The sequence below is a fragment of the Sceloporus undulatus genome, chromosome 2 (assembly GCF_019175285.1).
Source record: "Sceloporus undulatus isolate JIND9_A2432 ecotype Alabama chromosome 2, SceUnd_v1.1, whole genome shotgun sequence".
In the NCBI taxonomy this organism is placed as follows: Eukaryota; Metazoa; Chordata; class Lepidosauria; order Squamata; family Phrynosomatidae; genus Sceloporus; species Sceloporus undulatus.
Genome location: NC_056523.1, coordinates 292,324,187 through 292,345,137, shown reverse-complemented (window position 1 = coordinate 292,345,137; position 20,951 = coordinate 292,324,187). Strand labels below are relative to the sequence as shown.

The 20,951-nt window shown below is 38.5% G+C and overlaps 1 protein-coding gene across 1 annotated transcript in view; it reads left to right on the top strand.

Moving 5' to 3' along the window:
- The window catches only part of DMGDH (dimethylglycine dehydrogenase), a 48,856-nt gene that overhangs the window by 16,446 nt on the left and 11,459 nt on the right, over positions 1-20,951 (top strand). Inside the window, exons 6-14 of the mRNA XM_042449099.1 lie at positions 843-1,091; positions 2,630-2,828; positions 4,773-4,942; positions 5,218-5,371; positions 10,265-10,430; positions 11,259-11,389; positions 11,947-12,164; positions 13,489-13,646; positions 17,129-17,188. Coding sequence (XP_042305033.1) covers positions 843-1,091; positions 2,630-2,828; positions 4,773-4,942; positions 5,218-5,371; positions 10,265-10,430; positions 11,259-11,389; positions 11,947-12,164; positions 13,489-13,646; positions 17,129-17,188 — 1,505 coding nt within the window. The remainder of the gene's footprint in view (positions 1-842; positions 1,092-2,629; positions 2,829-4,772; positions 4,943-5,217; positions 5,372-10,264; positions 10,431-11,258; positions 11,390-11,946; positions 12,165-13,488; positions 13,647-17,128; positions 17,189-20,951) is intronic.

The window sequence follows — 20,951 nt, the reverse complement described above, 5'->3', positions numbered from 1 at the left end:
GGATTTATTTATAATACACGTAACAGCGAGGCTACTAAGGTTTTAATATGTCCAAAAATGAATATTTGCAAAGTGCTGAGAAACACTATGCATGTTTACTTAGAAATAAGTTCCATTATGTTCGGTGGAGCTTAATTCTGCGTGTTTAGGACTGCAGCCCTAGGTCTCAAACTGTGCTCATGAAGTATAAACTATATTGCACCATATACTCTTCTGGCGGGCCTATCCAACGGATCTCCTCTAATCTGATTTTGAACATCTGAATATGATGACTTGATTCTTACAACAGTGAGCAATACTGTAACATCTCTTTTATTTTTGATTGATGTATTTTGTATGTATTTTATGATGTTTTTACTGTTGTAATCCCACTTCGATCTGAAGGGAGAAGCGGGAGATATAAATAAAATTTATTATTATTATTATTATTATTATTATTATTATTATTATTATTATATACTATATTTGAATTAGGGATTTTGAAGCTACTTCATATATTGCTTCTTTTTTTTTTTTACACTGAGATTACTCTTTACACTGTGGGTAAAACTAATATACATTGTGAAGCATCCAGTTTTTTTGTCAGTCTTTCTGCAATATACAGTGGGTTGGATCCAAACCTCTGCTCAGCAGAGTTCTGCTGGAGCAGGGGAATAGAATAGTGATTTTCACTAACTCCCCACTCTGCTGCCTCCCCACAGCTCCTTCCCATGCTATTCCAGTTTGCATCATATTTTCAAACATTACACTGTCTGTTTACTCTGAAAAAGATTGTGCCTTTCATTTCCAAGTATTCTGTTGCTGTTCTAATACTTGTATGGCTGCATATTGTGTGTTCCTAGGTTTCTGGGCTCGTGAAATAGGCAGAATGATTGGATTGCATCATCCACTCATACCAGTTCACCACCAGTATGTTGTCACTGCAACTATCCCTGAAGTGAAAGTCCTGAAAAATGAACTGCCTGTGCTTCGAGACTTAGAAGGTTCATACTACCTAAGACAAGAAAGGGATGGACTTTTATTTGGCCCATATGAAAGCCAAGAAAAAATGAAACTACAAGAATCCTGGGTAGCAAATGGAGTACCACCAGGTAATTATACTTGAAAAATAAAAATAACAATCTCAGTCTGTAATTGTATATTGTATATGCTATTGTAAGGGTTCACAACCTCCTCTATATAGACAACTACACTTTCACTGGCCTGTTACAGACTGCCAAAATAAAGCTGCTTCAGGTCTCTTTGGAGGTATGCTATTTAAATGATGCATGGGTCTTAAGAGTCTGGAGGTTGTGCCGAAGCCACACTCCATTCCTAAGCACTGGAGTGCAGCTTTGGTGCAGCTTCCGGATTCTTAGGATGCATGCATCATTTAAATAGCATACCTCCAAAGAGACCCGAAGCAGCTTTATTTTGGCAGTCTGTAACAGGCCACTGACAGCTTCTGCAGAACCATATAAGCAAGACATTTCAATCATTTCTGACATTGTTTAGCATAATCTTAAGGACATATGCTTTTGAGATGTTTTGCTTATATTCCTTTAACGAACCACACTGAATATGCGCCCTGGTGGCGCAGTGGTTAAATGCCTGTACTGCAGCCCTTCACTCAAACACAGGTTGCGAGTTCAAGACCAGCAAAAGGGCCCAAGCTCGACTCAGGCTTGCATCCTTCCGAGGTCGCTAAAAGAGTACCCAGACTGTTGGGGGCAAATACTTACTTGCTAATTAGCTTACTTGCTGTTCACCGCTATGATTTTGGAATAGCGGTATATAAAAAAACATGATTATTATTTTATTATATCTAGGAGTGGAAATAATCAAAAGACTAAAACCATGAGTACAAAATAGATGGGGTCTAATTCCATTGGAAACAGTTCTTCTGTGTGTGTGTCCATTTTTCCTACCCGTCAGATGATGATTCTGCCCAAGGCATTCAACTGGCTGTATTGCCCTGTCTGTGCTTGTTTACTATCAGTTACATTTTCATGTCTAGATAGCATTTGACATTTAATATTTAATATTTTCAAGAAACAAAGTGAACAGCTTTAGTTTTTTGTGGGTTTTTCGGCTATGTGGCCATGTTCTAGAAGAGTTTCTTCTTGATGTTTTGCCAGCATCTGTGGCTGGAAGATGCCAGCCACAGATGCTGGCGAAACGTCAGGAAGAAACTCTTCTAGAACATGGCCACATAGCCCGAAAAACCCACAAAAAACTATGGATGCCGGCCATGAAAGCCTTCGAACAGCTTCATAATGGAAACCTTTTCTCTGCTTGCTCTCTCAGCTGATCTCTCTCTCTCATTTTTTCTCTCTGATTGGTCCATCTGTTTTACTTCCCTCTGTTGATTACTCAGTCCACTGGTCCACAGACTGCTGGTGAGGAATCAGTGTCCTATCGTTTGTCCTATTGGCTGATAAGTAACAACTATATATGTAGATTGCATACACATATCCATAAAGAAAAAATCCCTTTGGTATTTTGTTCACATTCCTGTATAATTTTGCTCCCTTCAATTTAAACTGTTACAGTGAATAAGTAGGAAAATATAGATTTTGCTGCCTATATAATCCAAATAATTTTAGAGCATACTGTTAGAAATATATAATAAATCAAAATGTTTTTCTAGGTTTTGGCAAAGAGCTTTTCGAATCTGATTTGGACCGAATAATGGATCATATTGAAGCAGCAATGGAAATGGTTCCAGTCCTGAAACAAGCAGACATAATCAATGTCGTTGCTGGTCCTATAACATATTCTCCAGATATTTTACCTATGGTGGGACCTCATCAGGGTGTTCTAAATTACTGGGTGGCTGTTGGTTTTGGGTAAGTAAACTGATCCCTTGAATAATGTTTTTGTCTATCAGTGATTACAGTTGCCCCTCAACTTTGGCGGATTTGATTATTCATGGATTTTATTAATATGTTCTTTCTAGGAATATCTAGATCCTCCAGTGCACCTCTCTGGTCAACTTTAAGCAAAAGTCACATTGAAAGACCTAGAGATTCCTATACAGAACACTCCACTAGACATTTGTACCTCCTCCAGCACAATTCTATGGTCAATGTCTGGCAGATGTTGACCACAGAATTGCACTGGAAGACCTAGAGATTTATAGAGATGTGTTCTCTCAGGTAAAAACATAGTGTTTTTCTTATTTGTGGGTTTTCCACATTCACAGGGGTCCTGTGCCCCTAACCCCAGTGAATGTGGAGGGATGAGTGTATAAGTTTATTAACATCAGATAGTTACTCATGTGCGTCTCTTTTGACTATAGAAGAGATTAGGTACAGTGGTGCCTCGGGTTATGAAATTAATTCGTTCCGCGGCTAATTTCGTAACCCGAAAAACCTTCGTAACCCGAATTGCCATAGGCGCTAATGGGGAAAAAAGCCGCGGCTCTGCCGCGGCTCCATTTAAACAGCGCCGGCGTTTTTTCGTAACCCGAAAAAACGTTCGTAACCCGAAACAATAAATCCCTATGGGATTTTTTCGTATCCCGAAAAATTCGTAAGCTGGGTAATTCGTATCCCGAGGTACCACTGTATATTCCTACACCGAATCTGATGTGTGTTTTTTCCAGAAAGTGAGTCTGGAAAATTGAGGCAAATAATGGTGAGAAAAGATTACATTATAATGTTAATTCAAACCCACTGAGTGACTTGGGCAAGTTGCACTCTCTCAGCCTCAGAGGAGGGCAAGGGTAAACCTCCTCTGAACAATTCTTGTGAAGTAAAGCCCATGATAGGTTTGCCTTAGGGTCGCTATCAGTTGGAAACAACGTAAAGGTACGTAACAGCAAAAATACAAAGGGCTGAAATAGATGGCCAGAAGGGGTGGCTTAAAGTAAGATTGGGGGCACTGCAACTGCATGCCATGGCCCCAATCTGCCTTGCAACCACCAGAAAAAGGAACAACCAAGGGCCACTCCTTTTTTGAAGCAGCAAAAAATTGGCTTTGCCGCCATGCTGCATCCAGAAGCTGGCTTTCTGATGCTCCAGCAGCATGCGGCATGTAAACACCATGCTGCTGCAGTGTCATGAAGTCACCTCCATGTAAACGGCTGGGCAGCTTCCTGGTGGCTTGGGAGCATGTGGCATGTAAATGCTGCACTACCGAGCGGCACAAAAGGGCCGTCTGTTTTGACCCATAGTTAACAACTTTTAAAATCTTTTTCACAGCAGTTACATAAAATCATTGATGCTCCCATTTTATAGATGGGAGCTAATAAGCAAAATAATCCCTAGGGATTATGCTATGTAAAATGTTCTATAGGCATGCATTTCCTATATAGAAGGCATTTCTTTGGAGGAAACTGCAGGTATCCAGCATGTTATGTCATGTGTATTCCAATGCAACTATTTATAATTTATGTATGTATTGGAGTTAGCAGCAGATTCCTATTGTATGAATACCTGGAACATAGTTGTTTTGACTAATGTGATAAATTACAAATGTGACTTATGTTATTTCCTGTGTGGCAACTTGAAGACTTTTTAGGACACTTATTCCTGTGTGAAATAGACCTGAACCAGTGCCTTGCTTGGGAACTATGCCCTGTTTTTTTAATTGCATTGTAGTGTTCCCAGGTGACCTTTGCTGATGTGGTGAGCCATGCAATAATCAAAAACACCCTGCCTGAGTACTACATATTTGACCAATTTTACATGCCATTCATTAACACATTTGAAATACCCAGTTTCCTGCTGAAATGTTACCTGAAATAAATCCATGAGGAAAATATTTATCTCCCCTTTCCTTCTCCTTAGATATGGCATCATCCATGCAGGTGGCATAGGAAAATATCTTAGTGACTGGATACTCAGTGGTGAGCCACCTTTTGATCTAATAGAATTAGATCCAAATAGATATGGAAAATGGACAACTGTCGAGTATACAGCAGCAAAAGCAAGAGAATCTTATGGATTTAACAATATTGGTAAGACAGTTGCATATAATTCTTCAGTTATTAAAAATAAAATTGGCATTCAGTCAAAAGTCCTAGTGCTGGTGTTTGTTATCCTTCTTTCTTCTTCTGAATTAAGAGAGGACAGGGTTTTGTTATTCCTTGCCCTGTTATTTGCTGATGTAACTTACATTGTTCATAGCACATATAAAGTACCATCTTTCTTAGGCATGTGAAAAAATAATTCTGTGTGCATGTGCAATGCATTATTCCTATTCATGAGCTTCTTTTCTTTTAACCTTTTGTAGTTGGTTATCCTAAAGAAGAAAGATTTGCTGGGAGACCTACAGAAAGAGTCAGTGGGCTTTATGAAGTCCTTAAATCCAAATGTTCCATGGGATTCCATGCAGGATGGGAACAACCTCATTGGTTCTACAAACCAGGAGATGACACTGGATACAAGTAAATGAAAGTTAAATTTATTTTTCTATTGTTCTGAGGGCTGCACACTGAAAAAGCAGGTTCTAATTTAAGGAGAATTCATAGACTTGCCTTTGTTGGTGAAAGTGCATGATAGCTTGGAGATGTTTTTACTAGTTTACTAGTATGCCAGCTGCAGTCTCTTGCAAAGGGAGATAGTATGGGCATGGTGGCATGGGTGCTCAAAACTGGATTACAGCAATATACTGTATGTTGGGCTGCCCTCGGTCCTGCATCTTCTGGGCCAGTTTTAAAGGCAGCACCACACAGAATAGCTGCTATCAGATGCTGCTCGTTTTCAATTTGAAACACTTTTGCTGGGCAATTGTGTTGGCCACCTATTTGTTACTGGGTAAAATTTAAAGTTATGTTTTTTAGTGCACAGTCATTTGCTCTCTGTGGAGTTCCTTGCTAGTAGATATTAGGTATACAACATCATTACTTAATTGTTGGCATTTGCTAAAGACATATTTATTACAACAAGCCTTCCATGACTGAAAGGCCAGCCATGGCTTTATCAGTACAATTATTTTGATGTGTGTGTGTGTGTGTTGTTTGATATATTATTATTATGCTGCAATATATACACACACACATATTGTGTATAAGATGGAAATGACTTGAAGGCACACAAGAACAAATATTCATTTTATATAATAATTTTATTTGTGTGTGTGTGTTTGTGTGTGTGTGAGAGAGAGAGAGAGAGAGAGAGAGAGAGAGACTTTTATTGCTGGTCACCACTTGAAAATGTATTAAGTGCAGAATGGTATATAATAAAATAAGCATTAGCATTAATGCAAACTATGTGATTGATGTATATTTCAGGACTTGGTAAAAGTACCTCCTCTCTTTTATTGTACAAATTTTAGTACATATATTTTAGTCTGTTCACATTTAATAATATGCTTTTTTCCTCCAAGGAGGACAGTATAGATGTTTTCTCACCACAAATCTATGAAGTAGATTAGACTGAGAGACCATGACAAGCCTCAGTAAACTCAGTGAGCTTTATGGCCAATAGGGATTTGAAACAGGGTCTTCTCATCTAGTCTGCAAAAAGCTCTTTACAGTGGAGGAGCAAATGTCAGTATTGTATATTTCCTTTTGAGAGAGTTTGTGATGGTTTTTAAATGAAAGGTAAGTCATTGTTGTGTGTGCCTTTTGATGTGTATTCCTAGATAGATCACTCATGATTGTTTTAAACTTTTTTCTTCTTAAAAAGCTTTTGTGGAGACAGGCAGCCAGGTTCCAGAGTGAAGTTGCATCAACCAAGAAAATGTGTACAGAAAGGAACCTGTTGCTGGATAGACTGAGGAGGGCAAAATTTGGACAGGCACCAGCAAGAGTTGTTGAGCTGCCCCCCCTTATCACTGTTGCCTCATATTTTTGTAGTTATATGGGCAGCTGGAAGGAACTATGAGCCTTTCCAAATGTTATGATCCTTCAGGAATACTTTCTCTTGGGCTGCATCTACACTGCAGAATTAATGTTCTGCAATAGCTTAGTCTTGTGTACAAGTCGCCTTGTTTGGTTTTTTTACTTAATGTGGTGTGTACTGTAATTTGAGGCATGCCTCACCAAAAGTAATGTTTTAGAAGCCAGGAGTGAACAACCAATCATTTTGTTGTTGCTCTTAACTGCTGTCAAGTTGATTTCGTCATATGGCAGCCCCATGAATGACAGACCTCTAATTCACCCTATATTCAACAGCCTGCTCAGATCTTGCAGACTCAGAACCATGGCCTCTTAGATTCAGTCTATCCATCTGGAATGCAATCTTTCTCTTTTATTTTAACAAACATTATTGTCTTTTCTAGTGAATCGTGTCTTCTCATAAAATGGCCAAAGTATGACAGTCTCAGTCTAGTCATCTTGGCTTCTAGGGAGAGTTTAGGCTTGATTTGCTCTAGAACCCATTTATTTCTCTTTTTAGCAGTCCACAGTATCTGTAAAACATTTCTCCAGTTCCACATTTCAAAAAAGTTGATTTTCCGCCATCAGCTTCCTTCACTGTCCAGCTTTCACAGCCATAAATAGAAGTGGAAAATAAGATTGCATGGACAATCCTAACTTTAGTATTCAATGATGTATCTTTATACTTCAGGATCTTGTCTACTTCTTTCATAGCTGCCCTTCCAAGTCCTAGCCTTCTTCTGATTTCTTGACTGCAATCTCCATTCTGATCAATGTTTGATCTAAGGTATGGAAAACCTTTGACTGTTTCGATTCCCTTGTCATCAAGGATGAATTTATGTAAAACCTCTGCAGTCTTTATTTTTGTTTTCTTAATCTTCAACTGTAAGTCTGCCTTTGCACATTCTTCTTTGATTTTCTTCAGTAATTGTTCCAAATCTTTGTTTTTTTCTGCTACTAGTATGGTGTCATCTGCATGTCTTAAACTGTTGATGTTCCTTCCTCCAATTTTCAGTCCCCCTTCTGAGGTTAACCCTGCTTTATTTATGATATGTTCAGCATGCACGTTTAACAGATAAGAAGATAAAATACAGCCTTGCCTGACTTCATTGCCAGTTGGAAACTATTCCATTTCTCTCTGTTCTGTCCTAACAGTAACTTCTTGTCTGAGTACAGGTTCCACATCAGGACAATCAGATCTTGAGGCACACCCACCTCTTTAAGAGTAAACCATAGTTTTTCGTGATCTATAGAATAAAAGGCATTTGTACAGTATTTTGGTATGCCTGTGGTTGGTATTTCCAGATGCAAGGGGCAGTGGGGGGGGGAGGGCAGACTGGCACTGCCTTCAGAGGGCTGTTTGTAGTTTGGAATGGCTGCAGCGATGATGGAGTCCAAATGGAAGGCATTGCTCTTTCCCTGACAGCAGCCATTGCTTGAGGGGGTAGTGGTATAATAATAAATAATAAAATAAAAGTTTTATTTATATACCGCGCCTTCCTTGGATCAGGACGGTTTACATACATTATACATTATACATACAATAGGTTAAAAACAAGACATGTATGGCCTTCGGAAGGTTGTTTGAGCTCTGACATGCCTGCAGGCATACTGGTGTTGAAATGGATGGAACTGCCCCCCCCCCCCCAGCAGCCACCACTGGAGGGGACAGTGTTATGTCCTCCAGAGGGCCATTTTAGCTCTGGCATGTCTACTGGATACAATGCCCTTTCTTGCTCATCCAACAGCTGTGCCAGTCCCATCACATTTACCACACCACTAGATGTAACCCCCCCCCCCGGAGTGTCACCCTGTGCTGTCTGCACCACCACCCCAACCATCACCCCTTAGTGATGCCACTGCAATAATGCACAGGCTGATTTTCTTCTGAAATTCTTTGGTGTACTCCATTATCCAACATATGTTTGCAACATGATCTTTAGTGTCTCTACCTTTTCTGAACCCAAAATGGACATCTGGACTTTCTCACTCCATATCTGGTAAACATTTTTGTTACAGAATCTTAAGTGTTACTTTGTTTGGATGGGAAATTAATTCAGTGGTCCTGTGGTTATTGCAATTTCTGATGTCCCTTTTCTTGGGAATTGTAATGTCTATTGAGCATTTCCGATCTGTGGAATCATTTCCTGCATCTAAACAAAGTTTTCCGACTCCCCCAAAATCAAGCCTGTGGAAATTACATTTCCATTGCAAATCATGCTCTCCACCAATTTGAGGTTGTGTGCGTGCATTTTTTTTTAATTTATAATACAAACATTTTTCAGAGTGGATATCAGTGGTCTTAGAGGAAGGTACAGCTCTTGAGGAAGCAATGGTGCAAGTAGGTGGGGTGGAATGGGGTCATTGTCCCCCCAAAAGAATTTTGCCCCACCAAATGAAATCTTCCTTCATTCCTCAAATATCACAGAGAGTGAGATACTGAAAATCATGTTCACATTTCTTGGGCAATTTTGCCTCACATTTTTCTTTGGATGCATAAACTGCATTTTTAAATGTGCATTTGAAATTTTAATTTATTGCAATGCTAGGAATTTGGGGAATTAAGGAAAATTTAATGAGGGAAGTAGAATTCTTACAGAGGGGAATGTCTCCATTTTGCCTCCCATAGCTACACCTCTGGGAGGGCAAGGTGAAATTCATGTCCTCAAACATTGGCCACCAGTGAGGTAAACCAAGTTTTTTTCCTATGAAGTACTCAAAAGTAATGGCTAAGGCATGGCTATGTCTGGATTTTCTTTTGTAACATACTTATAGAGGACTTGAACAAATATGATCCTTTTCTTTTTTGTAGTCATAGTCTGAAACATCATAATGTTGTTCAGATGTTCAAATACATATAGCAGCACATCATGTCCTGCTCCAGGGAATGCTAATCTGTAATATGGCTATTGTGTACCCACCATATTTGTATAAGAACATATGTGTTGCTGGTAATGTTGCAGAAACCATGGTCCCTAATCAGATACAAGCTTCCATTCTTACAATTTTATAGATGTAAAGTCGAAGGCTTTCATGGCTGGCATCCATAGTTTTTTGTGGGTTTTTTGGGCTATGTGGCCATGTTCTACCAGAGGTTTCTTTCTGACGTTTCGCCAGCATCTGTGGCTGGCATCCAGAGAAAGTTTTGCCTGGAAAAACTGGGTGTATATATACTGTGTGAGCATGCAAATCACTCTTGCATTTCCAGGCTCACACAGTATATATACACCCAATTTTTCCAGGCAAAGCATTCTCTGAAGATGCCAGCCACAGATGCTGGTGAAACGTCAGAAAGAAACTCTGCTAGAACATGGCCACATAGCCTGAAAAACCCACAGAAAACTAATTTTATAGATATTAGTCACATTATAAATAATGACCTGTGAGTTGCTTAAAGCTAATTGAAAACAGTAGATATAGTGTGTTAGTTTTAAATGCATATCACCATTCTTTTTCTAGGCCTAGTTTTCGACGCACAAACTGGTTTGAACCAGTGGGTCGTGAATATAAACAGGTGATGGAAAAAGTGGGTGTGATTGATCTTACTCCATTTGGCAAGTTTAGCATCAGAGGCAGTGATTCTGTTAAACTTTTGGATCATCTATTTGCAAATGTGATCCCCAAGGTAAATTGAAATGTCATAGTTATGTTAATCTAGGATCACATTTCCTAAATCCTAGAGCTTTATGCATAGTCTTACTAATGTGAAATCAGAAATGTATTGAATCCAAGGACCAAACTAGATGAGATGTCAATCAGGCAAGGAGCAATTACATGAATGGTTATTTAAGAATAAAATGGAGATGTGGGGCAATCTGGATTGGGTTCCCTGTACCAGCAGTTTACTTTGTAGAAAGCCAGTCATCATGTGATTGGTGTCTTGTCTAGTATGACCTAAATTTGAACCAAAAATCATATTCACCTCACTGCCTGGGTAATCTGGTCCAGTCCTGGCCCCATCTGATGCCCATACAGTGAACATAATGTTGGATCAGAGCTCTTACATCTAGTGTATGTTGGTTTTATGACATCTATATATGTTAGTTCATCAATCTGTTTTGGAAAAGTTAGATGTAATGCATAGAGGCTTCATGTTAACACACTACCTCCAGTTCATGATGGTGAATCAAATTCAAATTCAGCAGATAAATATGGGAATAATCCTCAATAAATGTAGATGCTAATCACTTAGAAATTTGTATGGAACACAACAAATATAATATTTTGATATGTTATTTCTTTCCTCAGGAAGAGCATATAAAATTAATTGCCAATGGCTACCTGAAGGAAATAATAACCAGAGAGAGAGAGAGAACAAAATTCCCATTAAAATTAGCTGGATATGCTCTTCCAACTTTTTTGCTTCCCACTTTTGTATGGTAGAAAGAACTTTACTTGCATGAAACATTTGCGTGTTACTATGTGATCATTTGTTGCTATTTTTCCTATATAGGTTGGTTTCACAAATATAGGTCATATGCTAACCCCAAGAGGCAGAGTCTATGCTGAGCTCACAGTCTCTCATCTGAAGCCAGGAGAATTTTTGTTGGTTACTGGTTCTGGATCAGAGCTTCATGACTTGAGGTCAGTATACAGTTTAATTACAGAAATGTTAAAAGCCCTTGAGGTGACAAAAGTAGTGGAGGAACTAGTATTCAGGGAAATCAGAAGCTTTGTTTTATGTGTACTCTAAAGGCTTTATCTGAAAAAGTGGACAGGGAGAAACAACAGACAATGATTGCCTAAGGGTTCCAAGCCCAAGGGTTTTGAACTGGGATGGAGGGGGGATCCATCACACATGGCAACATCTTTCTATAACAACTTCAATAGGTCTAAAAAACAAATTTTAAAAGTTTTAAAATTATATTTTATTATTTATTATTTATTATTTAATTGGGTATCTTAAATTGTATTGTTCTTGATTAAACTGGAGATGGTGGGGTTGGTCTGGTGAACTTACCAGAGACCCAATAGTCCCCCCTCCCTTTAAAGGTAGTTGCTGCTTCTATTTTATTGGATTGTCAAATTTATTAATCTAAGTTTCTTAATCTAATTAAATTTCTTAATCTAATCATGCTTTCATGCATTGTCAGTTTGTGATTTTGTTTCTGAGAAATAAAAGTGCTGTCTTATGTATTTAGATGGATCGAAGAGGAGGCAGTTAGAGGGCAATATAATGTTGAGATCAAAAATGTTACAGATGAAATTGGAGTATTAGGTATAGCTGGTCCATATGCCCGTGAAGTTCTCCAGAAGTTAACAACAGAAGATCTCTGTGATGCTTCATTTAATTTTCTACTGTCCAGACATGTTAAAATTGCTGATATTCCAGTTACTGCAATTAGAATATCCTATACAGGTAAGTCAGAGAGAAATGGTTACTATTGTAAGTTTTTAACCCTATACTTGGATAACTGTTTGTTGATCCAAATCCACAAAATAGTGATACATTTATTGGGCCAACCAAATGCAAAAAGTACATGTTGCAAGCAGGCAAAGATGTTAAAAAACATACAGGAGGGGAAAAAATTAAGACGATGTTAGTTCCAGGCCTGCATTTTATTCTCAGTTGGGATGGTTTTTGAGGAAAATTCATGCAGATGGGCTCCCCTTCCTTCTTACCATGTGGGTAATCTAGGAAATGAAGAATGTTTAAGTTTCATTCACAAGACAAAAAGGGATGCTCCTCTAGAGATCCAAGTTGCCCTCCCATCCTTTTTGAAGCCACACACTTCATTGTTAGGCAGAAAGCACTGAATTTCTAGAGAAACCCTCCATGTCTTTGCATTAGGAAACATTTTTGGGTGCTGTTTTGGTAAAGCATGCCAAATGTAGCCCAAATTTTATAGAAAAATGTTTTACCTGTGTTGAACATAGAAACCTCAAATAGTCAAGTCCCAGTCCAGACACTTTAGATTTATTCTGGTGTGCCCAAAATGCAACATCTTACATCCAGAAAACATATCCAGTAGCCATGTTGGCCCTGTAGTAAAGTACAATAACATGAAGAATCCAGTGAAGCTTTGAAAGATTGCAACATGTATTTTTTGCATTTGGTTGTCCCAATAAAGATATCAATGTTTTGCACATTTTGGATATTTATCTTACTTTGTCACATGACCAGCATGGATACTCCTGAATGTGTTATTGTTGTTGTGTTCTGACTTGACACCAACCCTTTGACACTGACATTTCTGATTTCACACAAACCCCTATCATGGTGTTTTCTTAGCAAGATTTTTCAGAGGGGGTTTGCCTTTGCCTTCCTCTGAGGCTGAGGGAGCGTGACATGCACAAGGTCACTCAGTGGGTTTCCATGGCCAAATAGGGATTTGAACTCTGATCTCCAGAATCATAGTCCAACACCCAAACTACTGCAACATACTGGCTCTCACCTTGATAATTGTGCTTTCATATAATCCGGCTATAGGTGGAGGTTAATATTTGTTTTCATGTTCCAATTTTTAATTATTCTAGACTTTAGTTTTTTGTGGGTTATTGGGCTATGAGGTCATGTTCTAGAAGAATTTATTCCTGACATTTCACCATCATCTGTGGCTGGCGTCTGTAGGGAGGAGTGATTTCCATGTTAATCTGTGTATTGTTGATGGCAAGGCCTCAGGATGAGAAGATATGCAAAGACTCTAGACTTGATTTAAGTTGCTAATTTTGATTTCTAACAGGTGAACTGGGCTGGGAGTTGTATCACAAACGAAAAGATTCTGCAGCTTTATATTCTGCTATCATGGAAGCCGGCCACGAACATGGAATCGACAACTTTGGAACATATGCAATGAATACATTAAGACTAGAAAAAGCTTTTCGAGCCTGGGGAGCAGAGGTTTGAAAATAGAGGTTTTTTTACACATTTTTTGTTTTGTTTTATTATTTTGCATTGTGTATTAATCACAAGTCCTATCAAATTATTGTCTGTTATTCACAGTTTTATGTTTTAAAAAGTTACTATTAGGATTTATATTTTTAAGTTATATCCATCTTTCCCCTAATATGGGTCCCAAGGTGGCTTGCCAACTAGATTAAAACAAAATATAGCTAAAATAATATATAGTACGAACATTTTTTTAAAAAACAAAGTAATAAAATTAAAATTTAATTTAAATTAAACTACATTCAAAACATAATACTGTACAAAGGTAGGACATATCCCATTAAATTGCCTTTCACTTACACCTAGCTAACAGTTGAAGACCTGTGTAAACAAAAAGGCCAATCTATCTTGCTGTGGAAGGGAATTTCCTAGCCTGGGAGTAGCCACTAAGAATGCCTTCTCTCTTGTCATTACCAAACGTGTCTGTGACAGTAGTAGGACACAGAGAGGCCTCCCCCTGTGGATTTTAAAACTTGGGCAGGCCCATATAGGGAGATACAATCTTTCGAATAGTTTCCCAAGCTCTATTGCTGGGTTTCCAGGCTTCAAGACGCTGTCTGAAATCTCAGGGAATTGCTGAGTGTCCTTGGATCTCCCTGCGAAGAGACAAATAGTGTAAGTGGCACTAGTGGAGGCAAATTTTATTTTCAATATATGAGGAAGCTTTAAAGTCTGGGTGCCCATTGTCACCCTTTCCTGATCCTTACTAGCTGTTGCACCAAAAAGCCAACAGCATGGGGAGAAGACTGCGAAAAGAATCAGTGGGTACTTTTGGATATAAATACAGTGGATATTTGGAGTCATCATGCCATTCAAAGCAATAGGCAACCCACATGACCTTTCTTGCTGCAGAAGCATTGGCAAAGCAGCACAGGGCTTGGAAAAAACAGGGCAAGGTCTGGTGGTGAACCTTCTATAAGAGGTGGCAGCAGCAGCAGCATAAGACTAGGGGAAATTCACCATATGTCTTGTGTGAGACTATGGGTGACATGAGCCCTGGTTGAAATGGCAGCAGTTGTTGTAGTTACTACTGTATATATTCATGTATAAGTCTAGAAATTTAGGTTAAAAAATTACTCAAAAAACCTGAGTCAACATATCCATGAGTCAATGTAAGTACTGTTTCTTAACTCTTATTTTTAAAAAAAACTCCTCTGGTGAAAGGCAAGAGCATAATCTGCCCTGCAACCCCTCAGCCCCTGCCCACTCTCTCATACATCCAGCCTTAAGAGTGAGCACAAACAGTTATGCCTGCTGGAATTTTGTAAGTTCTTTTGCATTGTTTTATTTTGCTTCATCCTTTAGGTTTTTTGCTTTATGTCCCTAAGTTTTACCCTCAACTTATCCATTGGTCATATTAAAATCCACAATTTTGGCCCCAAAACTTGCCCATGACTTATACATGAGGTTGACTTATAGTTGAGTATATACTGTAGATGCATTCTGCCATCTGCTCACGCACTAGAAAATACCCAGCTGTGTGTTAGACATAAAAATCTGGTTAGCTGGGTTTTGAACCACATTCTGCTACCATTTATCCAGAGTTTGCTCACCCCTGTTTCCCCAATGACCTGACCTAGAAGCAGTTCTAGTCTGCCTCCCATTCCTTGCTTCCCCTGACTCTGTCACATCAGAATTATATCACCTGGACCCCTTCCCCTGATATCATAAGGGCTTGCCCCCGTGATCTCAGATTTCGGCCTTGAAATCTCAGGGAATGGGGTAATGCTGACAGGTAATCCAAGTTACTATTACTTATAACTTTTCTGTTTTGCAAGAAATAGTATGTTCATTACATTTGTGGTACTAAAACGTCCTTTCTAATACATTGGTTCTGTTTCTTATGTGTTACAGAATTGGGTTAACATCTCCTAGTAGCATGTTTGGGTGAAATTCGTCCCTAGAGCAAGTTTTAATAATTAGAACATGTGCCATTCAATATAAAGACTTTTCAGCTACTGAAGTGCTGGGGAATTCTGCCCAAACCTCATTTTAGAAAGTTACTTGCAGAGTAAAGAATTTATTTTCAGAAAAAACATGGCTAGTGAAATAAATGAGACCTACATTTGGACAGCTATGTCCAGGATTGTAGTCTTTATTTTTGAAGCATTTCTAATTCATTTCCATGCTGTTCATTCCATTTATAAGGATTCTTTCCCCATTTGTCTCAAGGTGTTTCTATTCTATCAGTCAAAATATGCACTGAATGTACTTTAGCCTGTGTGTGACACTCCAGATCTCTGCAAAGATATTAGCATATCTCATTGTCACACAATAGATGGGAATGGTTGTTCTCCTGTTCTTTATTGTTCCAGTTTCCAAAATAAAATGGTGGATATGTACACCTCATTGCATATCCACAGTCTTGAAAGAATTAAACTTCCAATCATGGACAGAAGGTAACAGGCTGGATGAAAAACAAATACCACAGGGATTCATCAAGGCTTCCTGTCAGAGGTTCCTAACCTCTGATTTAGACAATACTGAGCTGGATGGCTTGAACATGAGAGAGCGCTTTCTGTGTTTCTACTTTTTCTTGCAAAAAAAAAAAAAAGAATACTAATATTATTATGACAACTTCACTTACAAAATGCAGTGACCATAATCCAGCAGCCAACAATGCTTGGCTAGATTTCTGTCTATACGTGCAAAGCCTGCTGTGGTCACCAAATCTCTTCTAGCCATGCAGAAAGTACACATCCCAACATTCCTACTAGCTGAAAATGGATAGTACAGTTGCACAGTCCATCCACCTGTTGATCAACTTTTTACCCCAAGGTGAGGATTAGGAAAATAGACTTGTAAAAAAAATTACTAGCATTCTTCAGAAACTCTCATATCTTTTAATGGTGTAAGATAGATACATTTTTTTGGTCAAATATACAGTGGACCCTTGTTATACGCTGGGGTTTGGTTCCAAGATCCACCGTGTATAACAAAATCTGTGTATGCTCAAGTCCCATTAAATATAATGACACAGCAAAATGGTGTCCCTAATAAAAAATGGAAAATCAAGGTAAATTTATACTTTTTTGGAACATTTTCAAACCGTGTATGCTTGAATCCGTGTATAAAAAATCCGTGTATAAGAAGGGCCGACTGTACATACCATGGGGCTAGGGTTATACAAACACCAGGCTATATTACACTGCAGAATTAATGCAGTTTGACACCACTTTTAACTGCCATGGCTCAATGCTATGGAATTCTGAGATGTGTAGTTTTCAAATTACAGCTCCATAGGATGGAGCCATGACAGTTAAAGCAGTGTCAATTCTATGCGGCACAAAAGCAGTCTAAGACATTTTAACAAAACAGATTTTACTCACTGGATATCAGGAGGTTACTGGAGAAGTGAAGAAAATATGCCATCTACTGGTTAGCTAGTTATTAAATATACTGTAACTGCTTTTGTTTCTTTCTTCTTTTAACAGATGAATTGTGACACCAATCCTTTGGAAGCTGGACTGAAATATTTTATAAAATTAAACAAGGTTAGTCCTAAACATTTTTAGAGATCTACCATTACTTTGGAACATTTTCTCATGTATGCAAATAAATGTATCAGTACATCATCTCTGCATAACAAGTTCAGATAGAAATACATTTCTATAACACTGTTCCTAGTTGTATGTTAAAGGAATTATTTCATTGTATGAAGTTTTTAAATAGATTGCTTGATCCTCAACATGTCCCATTAATTAATTCTGTCTTTGACATCTGCCAAAGAATTTGAGGCTCAAAACTGATTCTTTCCCACAACTTCTCATATGTTTGAATGGCATTTTGTTTTTAATTAATTAATAATTAATTGTTCACTGTCCTCATTGCTTTTTCTTGTTGAATTTTTATTTACATGCCAGATCAAGCAGTTACAAATATAATGGCAAATTCACTACTTGTGGCATTTAGAAAGATGAAGTATTGTATTTTAGTTGATTTACAGATATAAGAAATGTGATTCCTTTCTTTCTATTTAATTCAGTAATTCTTCTTATCAATGTACCACTGTGAAGTTTCCAACAGACTTGCCAGCACACCTGTAGTCCAGCATTCTGAGGTGGATCCAGACTTAGGGCTGAAACAGACGGCCCTGAAGGGGCAGCTTAATGCTGCCCCTTGGATTGCCGGATCAGGGCCGCAACAACCACACATTGTGGCCCCGGTCTGGCTTTTGCCAGCCCAAAAAGAAGCAGCACAAAACCACTACTTTTTGAGCTGGCAAAAAGCCTGCTTTTCCACTGTGGCAGTGGCTTTGCAACGCTCCTGTGGCATGCAGTGTATAAACGCCACACACTGCCGGAGTGCTGCAAAGCAAACTGTGGTCAGGTGAGTGACTTTATGGTGGCTTCCTGCTGGCTTGGGGATGTGCATCATCTAAACCACATGCTCCCAAGCCACTGGGAAGCTGCTGCAAAGGGGCCATCTGTTTCACCCCTTAGTCATGTTTAGAGTAGACCAGAGTCTAAAGAAATTAGCTCTTAGAATCCCCAGCCAGGGTGGTTGGATTCTGTCTTGGCTGGAGCGTTCTAGGAGTTGTACTCCAAAAATATTTTTCTCAGTAGACCAACCAAAAGAAGTGGGACTTACATTAGTAATAACTAATTTCAAAAGGGCCTACAAGAATGACTCCATCTAGATCCAACTATCTCATAGCAGCCAGTCATATATCTCTGGGCAGAGATGTAGGGTCAAGTCGATTGACTTGGACTCAAGTTGCTTCACTTACTTGACTTGGACTCATCTTGGCAATAAAAGATGTGCTGACTCAACTTGAGTCATGACTTGTGTATTTTTAGCAATTGACTTGTTGGCCTTGGTTCAGTAACATAACGCATTCATAACATTTCATGGGGGGGAGGGACAGCAAATGCATTAGGCAACAGGCTTGAGGCAGAAGGATCTGCCCTGTTGATGTGCAGTAGGGGTAGGCTGCTGAATAAGTAGACGATATTTTTTAAAATGCAGTCTTAATACATTGTCTATGATTTTAAAAATTACCTAATTTTGTGAACAATTAAAAAAATAATTATTGAAAGTAACATGCACCACACACACACATACCACCACCTCCTCTTTTTTCTCTCTTAAATTTGACTCCCAGATTTGAGACTCATCTTGAGATTTGACCTGAGAGTATCTTGCAGGAACTTGAGTCTCAGCTTGAAACTTGATGATAGAGACTTGAGACTTGACTTGAGACTTCCATTAAAAGACGTAAATATATCACTGCCTCTGAGAATTTTACTAGTGGGAAAGTTCTAAAGGTACATGATGCAGTTAAAGTGAAAGTAAAATGCATTTTATTCCGTTGATCATATTAGAGTATTTTGTGTGTGTCCTGTCAGTTTCAATAAAATTTGCTTCTAGATAATTCATACTGGTGGAGTGGATAAGAAATGGAGCTTTCAAAAATGTTATGCACCAATTTCTCTCTCTCCCAAACTCAAGACAGGGACTGGCATAGGGAAGAGGTCATTTTTCATCTACATAGCATAAATGTAATAGTTATATTTTCCCCTTTTCTAATGAAAAGGAGATTGGATGAGATGTTTTAGCTTATTAATGATCAACTATATGCATTAACCTTTTTCTTATTGTCCAATGAAGTTATAACCTCAGTTTTAAATCTTGATCCAGTGATTCTGAAGGTAAAATCAAGATAGTGGGTATAGGTTCTTTTTATTAAATAAAACAATAATAAAAAATGGTCATTTTGTCAGTGTAAAAAGCAATCAGGAATCACAGTGTACTTTACTGCCTAGAGGGTAAACAGAAAACCATACAGAAAGAAAAAGAAAGAAGAGCCTCTACACTAGATGAGCCCTCTACACTGCAACCTGTTCAAATAGATTGATCTCAAACCAAATGAATGATTGGGAGCACCGCTAGTAAAATACTGATACTCAGTTATTAGTATATTCTAATAATTCTCTGGCAAATAACTTGAAATTTCATTGGGGAGAACAGAAATTATGCTTAAACCATCTCTGACCCTCTAATGAATATTTTGAAAGAAAAGAGCAATGGCCATAGAACAGATACCGGTATGTTCAACACCTGGAATTTTAGTGTGAACATCCCTGCATATTTCAGAGCTTTCTCTTACAATCATGTAGACTAGAGATTTAGGTCAAGATCCTCCATCATCAGATGATAGAACTCCTTCACTGTAGGTCTGACAATGCTGCATCTCCATACCCTACTTTTTCAGCCAGCTGTGCCTCAGCTAAAGGTTTTCTGGCTGAGGCACTGCAGATTGGGACACTGGGATCTGGGATATCACCACAATTGCTTCTATCAACACACCCCATGGCCAGGAGAACATGGAAAATGTCTTTTCCCTGTGCCCTAATCTGCAGTGGCTCATCAACCCTCTAGTTGGGACACTATATGGCTGAAAATGTAGGTTTGGGGAGTTATATTCAGTTGTTAACAACTGTAAACATAAATCCCCAAAGTTACAAGACCCTAAGTCCATGTCATGATTTTGTAACTACTGAACAGGATCCCAGCTTCAGAATTACAGAGGAGAAGCTGGAGTTATGAACATCATAAGTGGGACCATGAGAAATTTCTCCTTGTATATCCCTTTCTTAAATCAACTAAGTATGTATAACAAGATATTATTATTGCGTTCTGTGTAACTCTTCCCAAGAGTTCAAAGCCACTTTCATAGGTTATGCAGGCAGTGACCCACCAAGACTCTTACAGAGCAAAGACCTGCTTAGGCATGATCAGCAGAATGGGAGAAATTAGTTTAGGGCTCAATATTTCATCCAAGTCAAATAAAATTTCAGTTTGCTTGTTTGACTTGTTTTGAACCCAGTAAATGTTTGTGAAGTTTCAGCACGCTGTACTATCAGTAAAGATACAACCTTATTCCAATCAGATATATTCCCTGTGTAAACTCATAACATTCTCACTCAGCTTCTATCACACAGAGAGAAAGAACAAAGAGAGCACATAATTCCTTTGCTTCCTTTTTCTTTTTGTGGTTTTAATTTCGATTGATTTTCAATAAAAAGTGAAATGACAAATGATAAAACAAGATGAAAACATAAGGACAAATCAATAACCTCATAAAACCAAAAATAAGAAGCCAAAATATGATGAATGGGTTACAGTATGAATGGGTATTTTGTAATAAGGGAGATTACAGAACATTAGTTCTTTTCAGATGTTCCCTCCACACTGAAACTGAATGTGTGGAAAGAGTAGTGAGACTGTCCCCTCTTGTTCTGTCTCCATTCTTTG